The sequence below is a fragment of the Parambassis ranga genome, chromosome 5 (assembly GCF_900634625.1).
Source record: "Parambassis ranga chromosome 5, fParRan2.1, whole genome shotgun sequence".
Taxonomy (NCBI): Eukaryota; Metazoa; Chordata; class Actinopteri; family Ambassidae; genus Parambassis; species Parambassis ranga.
Window position 1 is genome coordinate 6,577,950 of NC_041026.1, and position 22,245 is coordinate 6,600,194.

Sequence of the window (22,245 nt, forward strand, 5' to 3'; positions counted from 1 at the left end):
CATGCCTCATTATCAGTCAGACTTTCAGAGAGTAAGCAAGATGAACTTTAACATTTCATTTTTCATGTTACTGTTTTGTGGCCTGACTTTGGCCCAGGATGTTACCAATGCTGTGGACACAGAAGACATCAGTGAAAAGCAGACATGCTCACCTGATATGTGTGAGTTTCTGAAAGAGTTTGGTGCTATGAAAGAGAAGCTGGGAGCCATGGAGACCAGACTGAAGGACAGCGAGACCAGACTGAAGGACAGCGAGACCAGAATGAAGGACAGCGAGACCAGGCTGAAGGACAGTGAGACCAGACTGAAGGACAGTGAGACCAGACTGAAGGACAGTGAGACCCAGATCCTCGCACTGAAGAATAAACGTAAACTGAAACCTTTCTGTTTCAATATTTTTGTAACAAATGATGGTGAGTGACTAAATGAACAAGATCATTTTCTATTAATTAGTCTCCACCAAGGTAGTATTCAGTGCCAAAACAGCAACAGGTGTAGACATCGGACCCTTCAACACAGACACAACTCTGGTCTATGGAGCCGTGATAACAAATGAGGGCAACGCCTACAATCAGCACACAGGTAAGTACAGTAGTACTGACTTTTTCTTTAATATGTTTTATTTACAAATAACCAGTCATGGTCTGGTTGAATACTTGGTCATGATTGGCTGCAGGGTGTCCATTACTGCCTGATATAGGACGCCTATTTCCTGCAGAACTGTTTCACAGTAACACACTGACTTAGCCTCAAATAGAAACTACTGCAATTACATTTTCCAGACACTGTCTTGTACTTGTTTTTGTGACCAACCACCAATAATTCAGTCAAAGACTTCATTGAGGGCCAAAAACACACATAAATGTACTGCTGAGTCAGCTCTTTGAATAAAGTGTTGTTCCCACAGGTATCTTCACTGCACCTGTCGCAGGCACTTACTACTTCACCTTCTTCTATCATGCTGGAGGACAACACAAGTCAAAACTAGACCTCATGAAGAATAGCCAGATGATGGTGTACAGCTCTGACCATCAGACCGTAAGTGACGCAGCTGATAATGGAGGCAACGCAGCATTCCTGCAGCTTCAGAGAGGAGACCAGGTGTTCACGCGCATGGAAGCTAATACACATGTTTATGGACATCACGCTACCACCTTCAGTGGTTTTCTGCTCATTTGATCACTTTTAACATAAATAAATGTACTGTTACTACTGTGATTTTACAGATTATATTCCTAAAACACATTATCTGTTTTTAAGTGGACAGTAAATGTATGAATGTGTGAATAAAAAAATCACTGGTTTCTCTGATTCAAAAATAATGCATCAGTTCAACCAGTGTACAACTAGTGTGTTCAGTTCAATAGTCTTTTCCTTCACAAGCCAACTCAGGCTATGAAGTATTTAAAAGAAACAAGGATTAAAATAAAATTCTGGGAACAAAATAAAGATTAAAGACATTGTTCTTCCACCCGTGTAGTGTGTTTTTGTTCTTTGCTGTGCTTATCTGAGTGTTAGGTTGTGAGAGAGTCTTTGGCAGTCTTGACTGGACGATGGCCTCCAGATGGCCTTCGAAGTCCTTCAGAAAGGCGTAATACGAAGATCACACTTCACAACAGCTATTATTCTCAGTCTTCATATTAAATTTCAACTCCATAGCTTCTACTTCTCATCTTGAACTTGCTACACATCTCCTTCACCGTACTCTTCCTCTGCTTTTTATTTCCTTTAAGCCCGAGGCTGTCCCCACCTCTTTGCAGTGGCTCACTACCCCCTACTGACAAAAAATGCTACTACAACAAAACAAAAAGAACAGGAATCCCCTTCATTATTATTATTGTGAAATTTTGCTGGGTTACATAAGGGACACATCAGCTCTTTTTCTTTCAAAGTCCAACAGTCCCACCAAGTGGTGGGAACATCTCATCTGCAGGGCTACAAGCTAAGGTGAGCTGATCTTGATGTGACATTAAAAGAGAGGCTTTTTTGATTCTACATTACCTAATATTCTCTTTACATGCAAACAACAACCGTAAATTATTTGCTTTCATGTTAAACTTTGTCTTCTTGCTGCTCAGCTGGAGACAATGAGGAATTCTTCTCCTAAACAATTGGCTGCTGAATAACCAGGTGACCTCGAACTTCACATGCTGCCTTCAACTACACTTACTATAATTATCAGAGACTTTCTCGTTACCATGAAGCACCATGTGTCTGACTTTCTTTTTCAAATGTCACTAACGGTCAAAGGACACTTCACAGAATGGCCTCCACCACGCAGCTGAGATAACGTCGTCATGAGAATGAATGAATGAACATAAAGAAGATGAATGAATGTGGCGTTTTATTTGACAAAGCAAAACAAAAAGCTTCAAACTTTGCATGTTTGCATCATTATACCATTAATTAAACTCCTTTAGTGCTGCAAAGCTGAAAAAAGTATGAAATATGGAAGAAATGTTCTTTCATCCATGATCATCTGAACCTGAACAACAGAAAGAACATCCTGCAGCCTCAGCCATGTGACCCTGTTGGACACAGGTATCAGCGGTTGAGCTTGCAGACTTCAGCGTTCATGTTTGGCTGCTGATTGTCGTTTCTTTCATAATGAACAGGAAGACACTGGTTGCCAACTATATCACAAGCCACAATCACATATACATCTTTTGGTGTCACTGCATGTGATGGGATCATTGAGATCATACACCTGCATGCGTGAAGTGCTGATGCAGAGATTACCACGCAGGCGGCGGCCTTCACCATTACAGATCTGCACGATGCGTCTCTGATCAGCCATAGTGATGAAGGACTGGGTGGGCATATTTCTGTTGGAGAGCTTCATTTTTTCCAAGTACCTGAAGAGTGAGATTATTGTCCAGCGTTAATGAAATAAAACATTATTTTTATCAATGGCATTTCACGTCACTGTTTAACTCACTGTTGCCAGGCAGTGTTTGACTTTGTGTCAAATGTTACCGAGTGGATGTGTCTGTGAACAAATGTGTTGTAGGCATTCTCGTTATTTACCGTCTGAGATGGACCCTGGTTGTTGTTTGTGTTGTGTCTCTGACCCACACGTACAAGAGCGTGCAGATTATTTATTAGTACTATACCTTTTTGTATTATAACTTTTTAATGATGCTTGGGGGCGGCTTGCCTCTATTTAATTGATGATAATTCATTACATCATTTTAAAATAACATTTTTAAGTCTTTATAGCTTCTTACAGCAGAAATGTAAAAACACACTCACAGTTGACACTTCTGGTATGAAATAACTGAGCGCTGTAAAATATTAAATGTTTTTTGCACTGATGGGACATCTCTTCTGTGTCTTATATCTAACCCAGTGATAAAAATTAACTTGGACAATATCATGGCACAAGGAAAACATTTAACAGGTAACTGTAACACAACAAAACATCTGAGAAGCAGGCAGAAAGCTCATATCAATCAGAGCTAACTCAACCTCAAGATGAATTTTTACATTTTTGGTCTCTTTTTGCTCGGCTCTGGCTTCAGTTTTGGCCAATATCATTTAAATGCTACTGATAATCTGCTAGGCTTTTGTGACACCTTCAATCTGCTGATTAGATTTGGTGCCATGGAAGAAACACTCAGACATGTGGAAACCAGGCTGGAGAACAGCGAAAGACGACTGGAGCAGTGTGAAACCCAGTGCCAAACAATTGACAACCAGATTCTGGACCTGCAGCACAAAGGTAAAGATGAAATATTGTAAGAAGAAGACTTGATAAACTTGTCAAGTGGTGAAATGCACACAATTTACTGGGGCAAAACAAAATACAATCTCTGCAATCATTTTCTGTTTCCAGGAGCAAATGAGGTGATATTCAGTGCAGCACTGGGAGCAGGAAACGTTCCTGTTGGACCCTTCAAGACAGACACAATTTTAATCTACAGAAGAGTGATTGTTAACGTCGGTGGTGCCTACAGTAATTTCACAGGTCAGATTCACATGTTCACTTTCGCGTACACTAAGACTTTAAAGTTTGAATATGTAGATTAACCACACTACTCCTCCTCAGGTATCTTTGCAGCACCTGTTGCAGGTGTTTATTATTTTAGCTTCTTCTTTCATGCTGGAGGAGAAAATAAAGTCAAGCTGCTTCTCTACAAGAATGGTGACATCATAGTTGAGGCCCAGGAGAACTATTCGTGGTATGACACAGCTGATAACGGAGGAAACGCAGTGTTCCTGGAGCTTCAGAGAGGAGACCAAGTGTACGTGCTTTTGGTTGCAGGTGCACATGTTTGGGGATCTGATTACTCAACTACATTCAGTGGTTTTTTGGTCACTCAAACGTGATGCACAACTAATTTTGCTTTAAGGCTTTGGAAAGCACATTGTTTTAATTGCACCTAATCATTAAATAGATCTGATGAGACTCTTAGAAATCTTTGACAGCATGTGAAGTGGTATCTTTGAAAGTAGAAAGAAATTTTTCACCCAAGTGGTTAATTATACAGAGCTTGCTAATCTTTGATAGGTGGTTTGGGTACAATACTACTTCACTAACTGGTGCATCCATAAAAAAATTTATGCATTAACCAACACTGTGGAGTGGACTGAATCTCAGCGAGACCAGACTACAGGAGAGAGAGAGAACCAGATCACTGAACTGAAGAACCAACGCAAAATGAAACCTTTGTTCTAAACTTGTTCTAACTATCAGTGTCAATAAGAGTTAACACAAACATGTTGAGCTTTAGACATTAAACCAATAATAAATGCTTGAAACTGCAAAATGTACATGTCTTACAGTCCTTGTTCCTTCTGAGGTTGGAAGGTTGTTTAGATTCACTCTGTTATGACCTTGGCCTCCTTAATAACGATATAGGGCCTCCACCATTTTGTAGTGCTGTCCGAATTTTTAGTGAGAAATTATAGACCCCATATAGGGCCCTCAATGTATCCCACATTGCATCTTGAAAAGTAGGGTCCATCCGATCCAAATTATAACTGCTAACAACAGAGTTTGTTTAGCCGGCAGAGATTGACTCGTTTAATTTCCGACAGCATTGACATCATTAATGGCAACAGAAAATGAGGGAGGTAGAGTCCAAAATGTCCAAAAATGCTTTCACAATGAGGTCACTATATGGTGCCCTACACTAAACTCCCCATATGGGAAGTAGGGAGTGAGTGAGGGATTTCGAACACAGCCAGTGTGTAAGTAAGTGTGTGTCTTACAAACAACATTTATGATGCGTGTACGTTTTATCAACTGTGCGTACACTGGGTGACTTGTGTGCCCTAGATACTGTGTGTACATGTTCAGTTGGGGATTGTTGGAGGTTGTTTGGGGACAAGGTGACTCAGCCATCTTCAAAGGTAACACTAATCTCTAGACATCAAGGCTAAAGTCCTGGCACGCCTCGATTGTTCTGATCTGATTCAATAAACTTGTTAATAAAAGACAATAAAGCTATATATGAACTGTTAATAATTTAACACTTTAAACAATAACTGGGCTACAAAAGGCTTCATGCCTCATTATCAGTCAGACTTTCAGAGAGCAAGAAGATGAATTTTAACATTTCATTTTTCATGTTACTGTTTTGTGGCCTGACTTTGGCCCAGGATGTTACCAATGCTGTGGACACAGAAGGCATCAGTGAAATGCAGACATGCTCACCTGATATGTGTGAGTTACTGAAAGAGTTTGGTGCTATGAAATAGAAGCTGGGAGCCATGGAGACCAGACTGAAGGACAGCGAGACCAGACTGAAGGACAGCGAGACCCAGATCCTCGCACTGAGGAATAAACGTAAACTGAAACCTTCCTGTTTCAATATTTATGTAACACATGATGGTGAGTGACTAAATGAACGAGATCATTTTCTTTTAACCAGTTGCCACCAAGGTAGTATTCGGTGCCACAACATCACCAGTTGGAGCCATCGGACTCTACAACATAGACACAACTCTGGTCTATAGAAGAGTGATAACAAATGAGGGCAACGCCTACAATCAGCACACAGGTTCTTTAACCTGTTTTATGTACAAATAACCAGTCATGGTCTGGTTGAATACTTGGTCATGATTGGCATCAGGATGTCCATTACTGCCTGATATAGGACGCCCATTTCCTGTTTCACAGTAACGCACTGACTTAGCCTCAAAGAAAAACTACTGCAGTTACATTTTCCTGCTGGCTGGTTTCTAGACAGTATTTAGACCAGGGGTCTCAAACTAGCAACCGATATTTGTGCCCCCCCATGTATTGTGATATATTTTATAATAAATGTTTTTGATCCTACACGTTTGACAGAAAGACGTATAGATTTAAAAGAAAGAGCTAAAACACATAAATGTACTGCTGAGTCAGCTCTTTGAATAAAGTGTTGTTCCCACAGGTATCTTCACTGCACCTGTTGCAGGCACGTACTACTTCACCTTCTTCTATCATGCTGGAGGACAACAGAGAGCAAAACTAGACCTCATGAAGAATAACCAGATTATGGTGGACAGCTCTGACCATCAGACCGTAAATGACGGGGCTGATAATGGAGGCAACACAGCATTCCTGCAGCTGCAGAGAGGAGACCAGGTGTTTGTGCGCCTGGAAGCAAAAACACATGTTTATGGAAGTTACTGTACGACCTTCAGCGGTTTTCTGTTCATTTCATCACTTTTAACATAAAGAAATGTACTATTACTACTGTGATTTTTACAGATTATTATTACTAAAACACATTATCTGTTTTTTTTACGTGGACAGTAAATGTATGAATCCATGAATTTCTTTATAAACTAAATATAACACTTCCCTTGCTATACTGCAAGGCAATATAACTCCACTAAGGTTCTTCTGAAGTAGGAGTAGGAAAATGAGAAAAAACATAAGATTCAAAAATAATGCATCAGTTCAACCAGTGTACAACTAGTGTGTTCAGTTCAATAGTCTTTTCCTTCACAAGTCAACTCAGGCTGAGAAGCATGGACGTCACTAGGGTTGACAGATAGGGGGGGGCTAATCACCAACACAATGCAATACAATCAAAAAACAGTTTACAGATTAACAATTACTGCACAGATGAGTGGAGGTAGAAGTGGTTTGTAGAAAACTGTACATAGTGCATCAAAAGAACAAATAAGTAATTTATTGTATAGTGTGGTGTGTGAATATTGCACCCATCAATCCAGCTGTTCATCTGTGGAAAAATCTTCTAACTAACTAGCTGAGTCGTCTACACATCAGTTACTCTGAAACAGCATCTCAGTCTATTATCTTTTCTTATTCTTTCAGAAATAATCGCGCTGTAAATGTCTCTTTTGTCCCTGCAATAGTTGTGTGGCAAAAGTTGAAAAATGAAGCTGCGCTACATGAAAGAAGCGCTGTTTACTGTGAGCGTCTGAGAGCGAGCTCCCCTGTTCATCCGGAACGTCTTCGACGTAACTTCCGGGTTAGCGTAACAAAACATAGCACCGCTAATAAGTCAAATAAAAGTTTCCAGTAAGAAATAACAGTGAATAACAGTGTATAACAGGGGTATGCAGAACAATGCACCTTCCGGCTGAGATAACAGTCCGCTACGCGTCTATTATTGCGTTCAGAGCCGCTTTTCAGATGTGTAGACGACTCAGCTAGTTAGTGGAGATACTTCTCTTGTCTTCAGAAGACATCTTTGATACATCACGTCAGAGGCACAAGGCTCTACAATTGGATATTTTAGCCCCTTGTGATATCGCTCGATGGTCCGATTGGACACTGACTTGCCCGTAGAATAATACAGCCGGTCTACATCACACAGACATGCCTGAAGTGTCCTCTTTTCGAGGAAAGAAACAGAACGTCTCTAGCTATTACTTTCCTAATGTATGAGCGACTTTGTAAGACATGCTCTCATGTCGTATACGACGTGGTCAACTCCGAAATAATCAAGATAATAATAATAAATAAAATATTGCCGCAAATTATAGGGGGGCTTTGGATTATTTTAGGGAGGCTGAAGCCCCCCTAAAATAGGGCTAGCGACGTCTACGCTGAGAAGTATTTAAAAGAAACAAGGATTAAAATAAAATTCTGGGAACAAAATAAAGATTAAAGACATTGTCCATCCACCCGTGTAGTGTGTTTTTGTTCTTTGCTGTGCTTATCTGAGTGTTAGGTTGTGAGAGAGTCTTTGGCAGTCTTGACTGGACGATGGCCTCCTTCGAAGTCCTTCAGAAAGGCGTAACATGAAGATCACACTTCACAACAACTATTATTCTCAGTCTTCATATTAAATTTCAACTCCATAGCTTCTACTTCTCATCTTGAACTTGCTACGCATCTCCTTCACCGTACTCTTCCTCTGCTGTTTATTTCCTTTAAGCCCGAGGCTGTCCCCACCTCTTTGCAGTGGCTAACTACCCCCTACTGACAAAAAAATGATACTACAACAAAACAAAAAGAACAGGAATCCCCTTCATTATTATTATTGTGAAATTTTGCTGGGTTACATAAGGGACACATCAGCTCTTTTTCTTTCAAAGTCCAACAGTCCCACCAAGTGGTGGGAACATCTCATCTGCACAGCTAAAAGCTAAGGTGAGCTGATCTTGATGTGACATTAAAAGAGAGGCTTTTCTGATTCTACATTACCTAATATTCTCTTTACATGCCAACAACAACCGTAAATTATTTGCTTTCATGTTCAAAAAAATATTCACTTTGTCTTCTCGCTGCTCAGCTGGAGACAATGAGGAATTCTTCTCCTAAACAATTGGCTGCTGAATAACCAGGTGACCTCGAACTTCACATGCTGCCTTCAAGTACACTTACTATAATTATCAGAGACTTTCTCGTTACTATGAAGCACCATGTGTCTGACTTTCTTTTTCAAATGTCACTAACAGTCAAAGGACACTTCACAGAACGGCCTGCACCACGCAGCTGAGATAACGTCGTCATGAGAATGAATGAATGAACATAAAGAAGATGAATGAATGTGACATTTTATTTGACAAAGCAAAACAAAAAGTTTGCATCATTATACCATTAATTGAACTCCTTTAATGCTGCAAAGCTGAAAAAAGTATAAAATCTGGAAAAAATGTTCTTTCATCCATGATCATCTGACCCTGAACAACAGAAAGAACATCCTGCAGCCTCAGCCATGTGACCCTGTTGGACACAGGTATCAGCGGTTGAGCTTGCAGACTTCAGCGTTCATGTTTGGCTGCTGATTGTCGTTTCTTTCATAATGAACAGGAAGACACTGGTTGCCAACTATATCACAAGCCACAATCACATATACTTCTCTTGGTGTCACTGCATGTGATGGGATCATTGAGATCGTACACCTGCATGCGTGAAGTGCTGATGCAGAGATTACCGCACAGGCGGCGGCCTTCACCATCACAGATCTGCACGATGCGTCTCTGATCAGCCATAGTGATGAAGGACTGGGTGGGCATATTTCTGTTGGAGAGCTTCATTTTTTCCAAGTACCTGAAGAGTGAGATTATTGTCCAGCGTTAATGAAATAAAACATTATTTTTATCAATGGCATTTCACGTCACTGTTTAACTCACTGTTGCCAGGCAGTGTTTGACTTTGTGTCAAATGTTACCGAGTGGATGTGTCTGTGAACAAATGTGTTGTAGGCATTCTCGTTATTTACCGTCTGAGATGGACCCTGGTTGTTGTTTGTGTTGTGTCTCTGACCCACACACACACACACACACGTACAAGAGCGTGCAGATTATTTATTAGTACTATACCTTTTTGTATTATAACTTTTTAATGATGCTTGGGGGCGGCTTGCCTCCATTTAATTGATAATAATTCATTACATCATTTTCTAAATAACATTTTTAAGTCTTTATAGCTTCTTACAGCAGAAATGTAAAAACACACTCACAGTTGACACTTCTGGTATGAAATAACTGAGCGCTGTAAAATATTAAATGTTTTTTGCACTGATGGGACATCTCTTCTGTGTCTTATATCTAATCCAGTGATAAAAATTAACTTGGACAATATCATGGCACAAGGAAAACATTTAACAGGTAACTGTAACACAACAAAACATCTGAGAAGCAGGCAGAAAGCTCATATCAATCAGAGCTAACTCAACCTCAAGATGAATTTGTACATTTTTGGTCTCTTTTTGCTCGGCTCTGGCTTCAGTTTTGGCCAATATCATTTAAATGCTACCGATACTGTAAGAAGAAGACTTGATAAACTTGTCAAGTGGTGAAATGCACACAATTTACTGGGGCAAAACAAAATACAATCTCTGCAATCATTTTCTGTTTCCAGGAGCAAATGAGGTGATATTCAGTGCAGCACTGGGAGCAGGAAACGTTCCTGTTGGACCCTTCAAAACAAAATTTTAATCTACAGAAGAGTGATTGTTAACGTCGGTGGTGCCTACAGTAATTTAACAGGTCAGATTCACATGTTCACTTTCGCGTACACTAAGACTTTAAAGTTTGAAAATGTAAACTAACCACACTACTCCTCCTCAGGTATCTTTGCAGCACCTGTTGCAGGTGTTTATTATTTTAGCTTCTTCTTTCATGCTGGAGGAGAAAATAAAGTCAAGCTGCTTCTCTACAAGAATGGTGACATCATAGTTGAGGCCCAGGAGCACTATTCATGGTATGACACAGCTGATAACGGAGGAAACGCAGTGTTCCTGGAGCTTCAGAGAGGAGACTAAGTGTACGTGCTTTTGGTTGCAGGTGCACATGTTTGGGGATCTGATTACTCAACTATATTCAGTGGTTTTTTGGTCACTCAAACATGATGCACAACTAATTTTGCTTTAAGGCTTTGGAAAGCACATTGTTTTAATTGCACCTAATCATTAAATAGATCTGATGAGACTCTTATAAATCTTTAACAGCATGTGAAGTGGTATCTTCAAAAGTAGAAAGAGATTTTGGAAGAGTGGTTAATTATACAGAGCTTGCTAATCTTTGATAGGTGGTTTGGGTACAATACTACTTCACTAACTGGTGCAATCCATAACAAATATGTATGCATTAACCAACACTGTGGAGTGGACTGAATCTCAGTGAGACCAGACTACAGGAGAGAGAGACAACCAGATCACTGAACTGAAGAACCAACACAAAATAAAACCTTTGTTCTAAACTTGTTCAGTGTCAATAAGAGTTAACACAAACATGTTGAGCTTTAGACATTAAACCAATAATAAATGCTTGAAACTGCAAAATGTACATGTCTTACAGTCCTTGTGCCTTCTGAGGCTGGAAGGTTGTTTAGATTCACTCTGTTATGACCTTGGCCTCCTTAATAACGATATAGGGCCTCCACCATTTTGTAGTGCTGTCCGAATTCTTAGTGAGAAATTATAGACCCCATATAGGGCCCTCAATGTATCCCACATTGCATCTTGAAAAGTAGGGTCCATCCGATCCAAATTATAACTGCTAACAACAGAGTTTGTTTAGCCAGCAGAGATCGACTCGTTTAATTTCCGACAGCATTGACGTCATTAACGGCAACAGAAAATGAGGGAGGTAGAGTCCGAAATGTCCAAAAATGCTTTCACAATGAGGTCACTATTTGGTGCCCTACACTGAACTCCCCATATGGGAAGTAGGGAGTGAGTGTGGGATTTCGAACACAGCCAGTGTGTAAGTGTGTGTCTTACAAACAACATTTATGATGTGTGTACGTTTTATCAACTGTGCGTACGCTGGGCGACTTGTGTGCCCTAGATACTGTGTGTACTAGGGGTGGGACAATTCAGGAAAAAAATCCGGCATTTGGCGGCTTTTCAAACTTTTTTTTACTCTCTGGTGACTTTTGAAGACTGACGTGAAATCATTCTGCAGTCAGCTACTGTCCTCGACAAGCAGCGACCGCGAGCTCCTCCCCCGCCTCAAAACACTCACAGCCGCTCAGTCTCTCTGTAGCTTCACGCAGCAGGTTCAGCTGCAGGCAGAGCAGAGGGACCCACAGCACTCTGCGTCCACTCGTGCGCAAAGCTGCCGAAGGTCCCGTCGGTGCTTACAGAGCGGGATGTAAATAGCATATTTTAATGGCAAAAATAAATTAAAGCTGCAAGCAGCATTGCGGGCCCTCACAGACCTTGCGATCCGCATGGTTAATGTAATCCCCTCTCCTATGCTCTCGTCTCCTATACTCTTCTGTGCTCTCATTTCCAGAGACGTACAACAATCACACATTTACAAGACATAGTTCCTGTTGCCCGTAGGTGGCGCTATGACCTATTAGCATATATATCTGTTCAGACTCGGGTCCATAGCAGTACTATAAGATATTGTCCACATTGGATGAAGTATGTTGGTGGTACTGCAGAAAATACAGTGAGTTCCTTTGTAATGGCGAATGGGCAACTTTGAGGCCATGCCCCTGCCACACCGTAACACTTTTGAAAGAGTTTTGGAATGGAGTCTATTCCCCATGCTGTCCTGAGGGCACACAGTGAATTTCAGCTCAATTGGATGAAGTATGCGAGGCATGAAAAGTTTTGTAGGAGGGTCACAAATCACCAAAAATTACCACAAAATTAAAGATTTTGACTTGCACCATTCGGTGCTCGGGCCCTAATAATAATCCTAAGGATTTCAATAGGGCTTTTGCACCATTCGGTGCTCGGGCCCTAATTAAAGCTGCAAGCAGCATTGTGGGCCATCGCGCACCTTGCGATCCGCGGGGTCATCACAGTTTCCTGTCCTATGTATATACTCTCCTGTCCTATGCTCTTCGCTCCTCTCATTTCTCATGACCATGTCATCATATTAGCATATATATATGTTCAAACTCGGGTCCATAGCAGTACTGTAAGATTTTGTCCACATTGCATGAAGTATGTTGGTGGCACTGCAGAAAATAGTGTTTCTTTGTAATGGCGAATGGTCAACTTTGAGGCCACGCCCCCCCCACCACACCTTAATACTTTTGAAAGAGTTTTGGAATGCGTCTATTCCCAATGGTATCCTGAGTGGACACTGTGAATTTCAGCTCAATTGGATGAAAAATGCGAGGCGTGAAAAGTTTCGTAACAGGGTCACAAATTGCCAAAAATGACCACAAAATTCAAGATGGCGGACTTCCTGTTGGGTTTGGAGGGGGGGGGGGGGGGTCCAAGAGACTTTTTTTGTGTTTCTTTCTACATATGTGTGCCAATTTTCATGATCCTACTCAAAACAGGCCAGGGGGGCAGGCAGAAAAACCTATGACAACACATTTTGTGTAGCCAGCAAACACTTCGCAAAAAAATAATTGCCCACCCCTGCACTAGAATGAGTGTGGAGATACATGACCCCTAATCAATGAGGTTTACCCTTCTCTGAATAAAAACGTGACTATCTAGTAATAACTAAATTTGATTTGATATAAAGTTGTTGTTCTTGTTATAATGGTTTGATGTCAGCTTTAACAGTTACACGAACAACTAAAATGCACAGAGGAGGTCAAGCAATACTGTGTCACGGTCAAATAAATCCATTTTGCAACTTGACAAACAATGTGTCAACCATGCTGTTAATAATAAATATAATAATATATAACATATAACAAATATATAATAATATAACATCAAGGCTACAAAAGCCTAAAATGTCATTATTGGTCAGACCTTCAGAGAGCGAGCAGCGCTGATTCAAGATGAATTTTTATGTCGCATTTTTCACGTTGCTATTTTGTGGCCTGACTTTGGCCCAGTATACTAACGGTACCTATGAAAGTGAAGACAGTCAGGCACAGTCGTGCCATCCTGACATGTGTCAGTTAATGAAAGACTTTGACGTTATGAAAGAAAACCAGGAAGACATGAAGACCAGACTGAAGAACTGTGAGAACCACATGCTTAAACTGAAAAAAGGTAAATGGAAACTCCTGTACAAAAATGACCGTCAGAAAATACATCACATGTTGATGATGATGATGTTTCCTTTCACTTAGTGGCACCCAGGGTGGTATTGAGTGCAAAAACCAATGCAAGTGCAGCCATTGGACCCTACAGCAAAGACACAATTCTGGTCTATGGAAAAGTGATAACAAATGTGGGCAACGCCTACAATCTGGACACAGGTAAGGACAGCAGTGCTTCTATTTTATCTCTGCAGTCTGTGTTAATACTCCTAACTAATGATTGTTCAGTGGTTCAAATTAGCGTGCTGCCTCCTGACCTGACACACACAGACACTGCAACAGAATTTACACCACTATATCTTTCAACTGTATGATCAGAACTACTGACTATCCATGGCAATAGACACAGACTTGACTGTTTAAAGCAGAGAGCTTAGAAATTAGAACTTTATACTGTTCTGCTGAGTCAGCTGTTTGAATAAAGTGTTGTTCCCACAGGTATCTTCACTGCACCTGTCACAGGCACCTACTACTTCACCTTCTTCTATCATGCTGGAGGAGAACAGTGGTCACATTTATCACTCATCAAGAACAGCAAGATTATTTTGGACAGCTCTGACCATCGGACAGCAGACGATGAGGCTGATAATGGAGGCAACGCAGTATTCCTGCAGCTGCAGAGAGGAGACCTGGTGTTTGTGCGTCTGAGAGCAAGCACCCATGTTTGGGGAGAAGGTTACGGCACCTCCTTCAGTGGGTTTCTTCTTGATTATGATTGACAAACAGCACTGAAGCTGCTCATGTGATCACATTCTGAACAGATATAAATGTACTACTAGTACTGTGTTTTAACAGAATTTGAATACATTACAAAATGTAATAGATGACCATGACACTGAACGTGTACACATCTGTTTCAACAAGACGATAGACAGTGAAGCAACTTTACAGTTAATAATAAACAGATAACTAAACAACATCAAGGCTACAAAAGCCTACATCGTCATTACTGGTCAGACTTGACAGCACTGGATCAAGATGAATGTTAACATTTCAGTTTTGATGCTGCTGTTCTGTGCCCTGACTTTGGCCCAGAATACTGAGGAGACACAGTCATGCTCTACTGTTATGTTTGAGTTACTGAAAAACGTTGGTGCTATGAAAGAACAACTAGCAGCCACAGAGAACAGACTGATGAACAGCGAGACCAGACTGATGGACAGTGAGAACCAGATCCTTGCGCTGAAGAATCAATGTAAACTTTTCTTTTGAACACTTGTGTACAAAATGACAGAGTACATAATTTACAAAATCATGTGATGACGATGTTTTCATTCGTTTAGTCTCAACCAAGGTAGTATTCAGTGCCAAAACATCAACCAGTGGAGCCATCGGACCCTTCAACACAGACAAAACTCTCGTCTATGGAACAGTGATAACAAATATTGGCAATGCCTACAATCAGAACACAGGTAAGTACACTTTTGAAATCCTAATGTCCTCATGTCATGAGACAGCAGCAGCAGCAATATACAGGCACTCAGTAAACTATAAAAATACATCAGCAGTAGAGATAAACGGGTTCAGAAACAACAGTGTGCAATTTGAAAGTTAAAAACCTAAACCTTGTGCAAAATCTGTCAGTTACATCAGTCAGTCCCTGGCACAGAGCTGAGTGGTTATACAGTCTTATGGCATGAGACAGGAAAGATTTCCTGTAGCGATCTGTGTGACAACTTTTGGAAAAGGCTGTCTGTCCAGTACAGGGAGGACAGGGTGATCAGGGTTGTCCATGATAGATTAGAGTTTGTTCAGTGTCCTCCTCTCCACCACTGGTTCAGAATGATAGCAACATTTCTATCCTTATGACCGAACGAATGCAAAACATTAGTAAACAATTGATCCGTACTTTTCACCTTTAATAGTATATATATATATATATATATATATATATATATATATATATATATATATATATATATATATATATATATATATATATATATATATATATATATATATATATATTTACTTGCATATTACTTATATATTAAGATGCAAAAAGATGTACATCGTGCTGAAATCAGGTATATGCAAGTTCTGCTGTGATGGTTAAAATGTTGTTCCCACAGGTATCTTCACTGCACCTGTCACAGGCACTTACTACTTCACCTTCTTTTATCATGCTGGGCACGAATACTGGGCACGTCTATTACTCATGAAGAACAGTGAGATCATAGTGGAGACCGCTGACCACCCATCAAAATATGACACAGCTGATAATGGAGGCAACGCAGCCTTCCTGCAGCTGAAGAGAGGAGACCAGGTGTTTGTGCGGATGGCTGCAAATACATATGTTTGGGGAGGACCTCACCCTACCACCTTCAGCGGGTTTCTGCTCATTTGATCACTTTTTAACACATATATAAATGTACTATTACTACTGTGATTTTTACAGATCATTATTACTATTTACTAGTAAAACACATTATCAGTATCTTAGTAAATTTATAAATCTTACAGTCCATGAATTTCTTTATTTTTTTATAACAGTAAATATGTCAGTAAATCATTGGACAGGTTTTAAACTTCAACAGATCTATTAGTAGTATTAGTATTATGGTGTTCACAGAATAGAAAAACAACACTCGTTCAAAGATATTTGCACAATTGCCTGAGATGAGATGTTCTACTAAACATTCCCAAATGATGCACAACTTACTTCAAGTGTATTCATTCCTTAATAATCCAATGTTTTCTTCAAAATAAATTTATCATTTACTAAAGTCTTATAAATGTGTTATAGACAAACATCATTATAACGTGTTGCACAAGTTGTAATAGTCAAACTGACAGCAGTCACTCACAGGTGCACTTACTGCATGACGTGTTGGAAGTCATTTGTTGATACTGGTCTGGTTGTCACTCCGCTTGCATCACATTCTTCATCTCTGCATCCAGAGGGAGTTCAGCTGTCCATCAATCTGCACCCAACACACAGAGCACGCAGGAAGTCAGACACAAAAATGGCATAAAGAATGCAGCAGATAATAAAACACCACTCACAGACTTCGGTTCATACAATGCTATTTAACATCAGCATTTCCCCATCAACTGCTGCAGGATGTTCATCTTAATAATGAAAGTACATAGTAACATTTTTTTAAAGGTGTATTTTATAAATCAACTTGCAGGTTTGTATTACTTCATTCTTTAATGCTGGAGTAGAAACCAGACTATATTTCTACAAAAACAGCCAGCTGATGGCCATGACCCATGGACACAAGTCAACGGCTCTATTCTTGACGTGTCTTTATGTTTTTAACTAAATCAGAGCCGGTGTGATCCAAGTAACACTGAAAGTGTACAGAGTGTCATCAAAACACATCAGTCTCAACAAGATGACAAACCATGTAACATCAGTGCAGTTAATGAAAAAGAGATAATTAAACGACATCAGGGCTATATCAGCCGAAATCGTCATTACTGGTCAGACTTTCAGAGACCAAGCAGCACCAGATCAAGATTCAGTTTTGATGCTGCTGTTCTGTGGCCTGACTTTGGCCCAGAATACTGAGGACACACAGTCATAAGGGCTCTAGACTAACTTTTTGCACTGGTGCTCCTAATGTAGCATATCGAACCGAAAGATGGTCTCACACTTGAACTGATGATCTCAGGGTTTAATGAAAATCCCAAAACCAACATAAGAGCTGGTTACAAACACAAAAGAACAATATATAATACGTTAGCTACTTTCCTCACAGTCTTACTGCATATACATAGCTTAACCACAGCTGATATTTAGCGAATGCTAACTTAACTAAACAATCAAAGTTTAACTTAAGACACAGACAATACCAGCAAATATGAACCTTGTGCCTCTTCGGAGGGTTGCTAATACATGAAACATTCCGTTTTTGATACTCTGTCTTTACCGTTTGTTGCCGTCACAGTACTGTTTTTTGTTATTAGTGGAACTCCATGATTGCAGTGAAAACCCTTTCAAAATTAAAGTGCTCGTATTTAAAATAAAATATAAGACAATATAAGCTAAAACCAAGATGCAAACATGCTGTAAAGATAACAGAATAATAATTAACAGTGCTATCTTCGTAAGAAGGCAAAATATAAATGGGGTTATTTACACTCACCAAAATTATGTGTACTGAGTGAACTACAAATAATTTTAGAATAGAAATGGCAATATCCCTGCAGAGTTTTTAGCTTAACAAGCTTCTAACAACAGGATTAACTTCTGCACAGGGCGCTCCAAGATGGAGAGTTTACCATGGCGCTCGCCCTTTTTGTTCAGTCTTTTATCTACTATTGAGATTTTCACTTGCCTTACAAGTCCATCCTTCCCACTAACAGTCTCCAAGACCCTTGCAAGTCTCCATTCACCTCTGGGCAACAGTTCATCTGAGTCCATCACAATATCACCCACTTGTAGATTTCTTCTCGGAGAATGCCAGCATTATCTGGTGCTGATGTTGTGAAGATATTCCTTCTTCCAGTGACTCCAGAACTGCTGTGCTAGAAACTGCACACGACGCCATCTTTTTGTTCCATATAAGTCCTCTTTGGGAAATGTTCCAGGTGGAGGCAGTGTAGTGCTGGATTTCATTTGGATCAAATGATTGGGGGTGAGTGGTTCTAAACTATCGGGACTGTTTAAGTTATCTACAGTGAGGGGTCGACTGTTGACTATGGCCATGGCTTTGTAGAATAGGGTCCGTAGTGAAGCATCATTTAGTCTGTTGTGGGCAAGTGACAGGGTGGAATTCAGAACACTCCTGATAGTTTTTATCTGACGTTCCCACACACCACCTGCATGACTGGAATGAGGTGCATTCATAACAAAGTCACACTGCTTTTGTGAGAGAAATGTGTTGAGTCTCTGTGTATCAAGCTCTTGTAGTGCTGCTGTGAATTCATTCTTTGCACCTACAAAGTTAGTGCCTTGATCGCACTGGATTTGATGAACTGCACCTCGGATAGCAATGAAGCATCGCAGGCTGTTGATAAAAGCATCCGTAGTCATGTCCTCTAACATCTCAATGTGGTTGTGGCTGATTCCATTCATGGTGAAGCCCTTTCCCTGATGCTTTGTCTTTTCATGGTTATGAGCTATTATCAATAGTGTCACATAATGCTCTTTGGGAATAACAGTTGGGTGCTTGAACGAGTCAGCGAGAGATGAACAGCGAAGTCTACCTCCCACCTTGAGAATGCCATCTGTGTCTACAAAAACATCAAGGTGGTGCAATTTATTGTGATGTGGTAGTTGACTCCCTTTGTTTAGCGATTTGATTTCTGTCTCATATGTTTGCCTTTGCAGATCTCGGATAATGACACGTTCAGCACTTTCTTGTTCATTTACTGTAGCAGGGGAATCTGATTTGATTTTCTTAGCACATCGCAGAAGGCAGGCTACCGCTTTTGTGGCTTGGGACCATGAAGAGAACTTGGAAAGACGGTCAACAAGACACTTCATTTATGGTTTCCGTTTTCAACGTCTGTGCCTTTCTGTGCCTTCTACAACGTCATCTGGTGTAGATACTTCTTTTACCCAGAGGAAAGTAGGACCCGTGAACCAGTTAGATGTAATTAATCCACTTACAGTTTTTCCCCGAGATGCAATGTCTGCTGGATTCTCCTCTGTATGGACATAAAACCATTGCTGTGGGCCTGTGATGCGACGGATCTTATGGACTTGGTTGGCAACAAAGGTGTGAAAGCGCCGTGCATCATTGTTTATGTAGCCTAAGACTACCTTTGAGTCTGTCCAGAAGCATTGCTTTTCAACAGCATAGCCAAGCTCCTCTCTGAGCATGTTGCTGACGGTGACAGAAACTACTGCAGCACTGCAGAAGTCAGTTTCGTGGGAGAAACACAAGCCTTTCCTATTACTAGAAAACAGTGAGTCTCTCCTCTTTGATTTTTGACTCTTAGATAAGAGCACTGACCGTATCCACTGATACTTGCATCCGAAAAGTGGTGCAACTGTGACATTTCCAAAGTCAGCAGGTAGGTAACATCTTGGTATGTTTATCTTCTCTAGGTTGGCAAAGTCATGTCTCCAGCTCTCCCACCATGGCTTCAGTGACTCTGGCAGGGGTTCGTCCCAGCCAGTGCCTTGGCGGCACATTTCCTGAAGGATCCTCTTCCCAGTGAGAACATATGGTGCGAGGAAGCCAAGAGGATCGTATATAGAGGCAACAGTGGAGAAAATACCTCTACGTGTCTCTGACTAGTCTTTCACGATGTTATCAAAACTGAAACTGTCCTTCTCCATGCACCAGTGAATACCTAATGCTCTTTCCTGTGGTATGTCACTGAAGTTCAGGTCTTTCATCTTGTTGTCTCTTGCACACTCTGAAGGGGGTATGCTTTGTAGGACAGCATGGTTGTTTGACACAAATTTATGGATTATGCTTCTTGTGCTAAATGAATGGCCTTCTGTACTGCATCTGTACTTGTGACTCCGTCATCCACATAAAAGTCCCTTGTAATGAACTGAGATCCTGTTGAATGTGACTGACTGTTTTCCTTTGCTAGGTATTTTAACCCATAGTTTGCACAACCAGGGGATGACACTGCACCGAAAAGATGCACCCGCATTCGATATTCCTGAGGCTGTGTGCTCATATCCCCGTCTTTCCACCACAGGAAGCGCAGATAGTTGCTGAAAAAAGTATGAAAACTGGAAGAAATGTTCTTTCATCCATGATCATCTGAACCTGAACAACAGAAAGAACATCCTGCAGCCTCAGCCATGTGACACTGTTGGACATAGGTATCAGTGGTTGAGCTTGCAGACTTCAGCCTTCATGACTGGCAGCTGATTGTTGTTTCTTTCATAATGAACAGGAAGACACTGGTTGCCAACTATATCACAAGCCACAATCACATGTACATCTCTTGGTGTCACTTGGCATGTGATGGGATCATTGAGATCATACACGCGAATGCATGAAGTGCTGATGCAGAGTTTGCCGCGCAGGCGGCGGCCACCACCATCACAGATCTGCACAACACGACTGTGATCAGCCCTGGTGATGAAGGACTGGGTGGGCACATTTCTGTTGCAGAGACCCTTTTTTCTCAAGTACCTGAAGAGAGTGAGATTATTGTCCAGTGTTATTAAAATAAAACATTATTTTTATTAATGGTATTTCACGTCACTTTTTAACTCACTGTTGCCAGGCAGCACTCAATGTTGTGTCAAATGTTTCCGAGAGGATGTGTCTGTGAACAAATCTGTCGTAGGCATCCTCATTATTTTCCATCTGACATGGACGCTGGTTGTTGTTTGTGTTGGGTGTTGACCCTCACACACATGCACAAGAGTGAGAGTGCAGATAAGAGTGATGAGGAGGACAACCTTCATCCTGTCTAGAGAGAAGAACAGCAACATTTTCAGAGCATTCATTCATGATTTCAAAAACATATATAGTATATGCACCACGATTCTGATAAATTAGCATTTGTATCGTTTTTAAAGGCACACAGAATATGAATAAATTATCAAGGGGTATATTGAAGCATCAACACAGTCCTTAAAAACATTCTCATTTAATTACATCAGCAGCAAAACAAATGAGAGAAATGTGACAGCAGCGTTTAATAGTTTAGCTGTAAAGATGTATCCTCACCTGCTCTGGTCGGCCCGTCTCTGTGAAGTCTGTGCTCTTGAAGTGAAGTTAAAATGTTTCCTGATGTCTCAGATATTTAAGAACAACCGGTGTTACTGTGTCTCAGCAGCAGCCAATCAAAGTACTGCAAAACACCATTTTACCTTATATGACTATGATCGAATGATCATATCTCTACATTAGCATAGCTTAGAGTCACTCAGTCTGTAAATAAAGAAGTTCCCCTTTTTGGCCCGCTGCAGCACCAAGCCGCCATGCAGGGTCAATGTGGGTGAGACTTTTTCACTAAAACAGAGAGCAGCTGTCAAAGTGCTACAACAGTGTTGCAGTGTTGCACTGTGAATGCACGTTGCACTAACACTGACGAACCATCTAGCAAACATAGTGTCTCTCGTCACAAACAAGAAGACGTGGGTCATATGTGTTCATAAAGAGGCTGCATGAGGCTGAAGCCACAGGGTCCTACCGGGTGTATTTTGTTGCCTTCAGGCTGTGCCGTATTTTTGTTTGATCCTCAGAGCGACTTCAAGTCCTCCTGGGAGCATTTCAGAAGCACAGGCCTTTCAAGCACCGCCTGTCCAGACCGTAGACCTCATGTAAACATGAAAATTAAAAAAAAATGACCAAGCTGTGTTTAAGGTATCTTAAACAGTGCAGGTGAATTTACAGCCAGCGTGTTTCATCTTACTTCAGTTGCTGTTTTTTAATTCACTGTTGTGTCTTTGTTACAAAGCATGGATGCACTGAAGGTGGTTTTCTTGC

General features: G+C 40.7%; 4 protein-coding genes and 1 pseudogene across 4 annotated transcripts; all 5 read left to right on the top strand.

Annotated features, from left to right (window-relative positions):
- Positions 1 to 39: 39 nt before the first annotated feature.
- Positions 40 to 1,179, top strand: LOC114435431 (cerebellin-1-like). The gene is made up of 3 exons (XM_028405103.1): positions 40 to 368; positions 454 to 582; positions 908 to 1,179. The coding sequence occupies exons 1-3, from the start codon at positions 41 to 43 to the stop codon at positions 1,177 to 1,179; spliced, it is 729 nt and encodes a 242-aa protein (XP_028260904.1). The 5' UTR covers position 40.
- Positions 1,180 to 3,411: 2,232 nt separating this feature from the next.
- LOC114435895 (cerebellin-1-like) lies at positions 3,412 to 4,769 on the top strand. The gene is made up of 3 exons (XM_028405863.1): positions 3,412 to 3,721; positions 3,836 to 3,967; positions 4,049 to 4,769. Exons 1-3 carry the CDS (start codon positions 3,475 to 3,477, stop codon positions 4,327 to 4,329), a joined length of 660 nt encoding a protein of 219 aa, XP_028261664.1. The 5' UTR covers positions 3,412 to 3,474; the 3' UTR covers positions 4,330 to 4,769.
- A 775-nt stretch (positions 4,770 to 5,544) lies between these two features.
- Positions 5,545 to 6,987, top strand: LOC114435899 (cerebellin-1-like; annotated as a pseudogene).
- Positions 6,988 to 13,561: 6,574 nt separating this feature from the next.
- Positions 13,562 to 14,604, top strand: LOC114435909 (complement C1q-like protein 4). Its single transcript, XM_028405877.1, has 3 exons — positions 13,562 to 13,851; positions 13,926 to 14,044; positions 14,324 to 14,604. Exons 1-3 carry the CDS (start codon positions 13,619 to 13,621, stop codon positions 14,602 to 14,604), a joined length of 633 nt encoding a protein of 210 aa, XP_028261678.1. The 5' UTR covers positions 13,562 to 13,618.
- Positions 14,605 to 14,843: 239 nt separating this feature from the next.
- LOC114435904 (complement C1q tumor necrosis factor-related protein 3-like) lies at positions 14,844 to 16,546 on the top strand. The gene is made up of 3 exons (XM_028405871.1): positions 14,844 to 15,080; positions 15,169 to 15,297; positions 15,958 to 16,546. Exons 1-3 carry the CDS (start codon positions 14,864 to 14,866, stop codon positions 16,230 to 16,232), a joined length of 621 nt encoding a protein of 206 aa, XP_028261672.1. The 5' UTR covers positions 14,844 to 14,863; the 3' UTR covers positions 16,233 to 16,546.
- Positions 16,547 to 22,245: the final 5,699 nt, after the last annotated feature.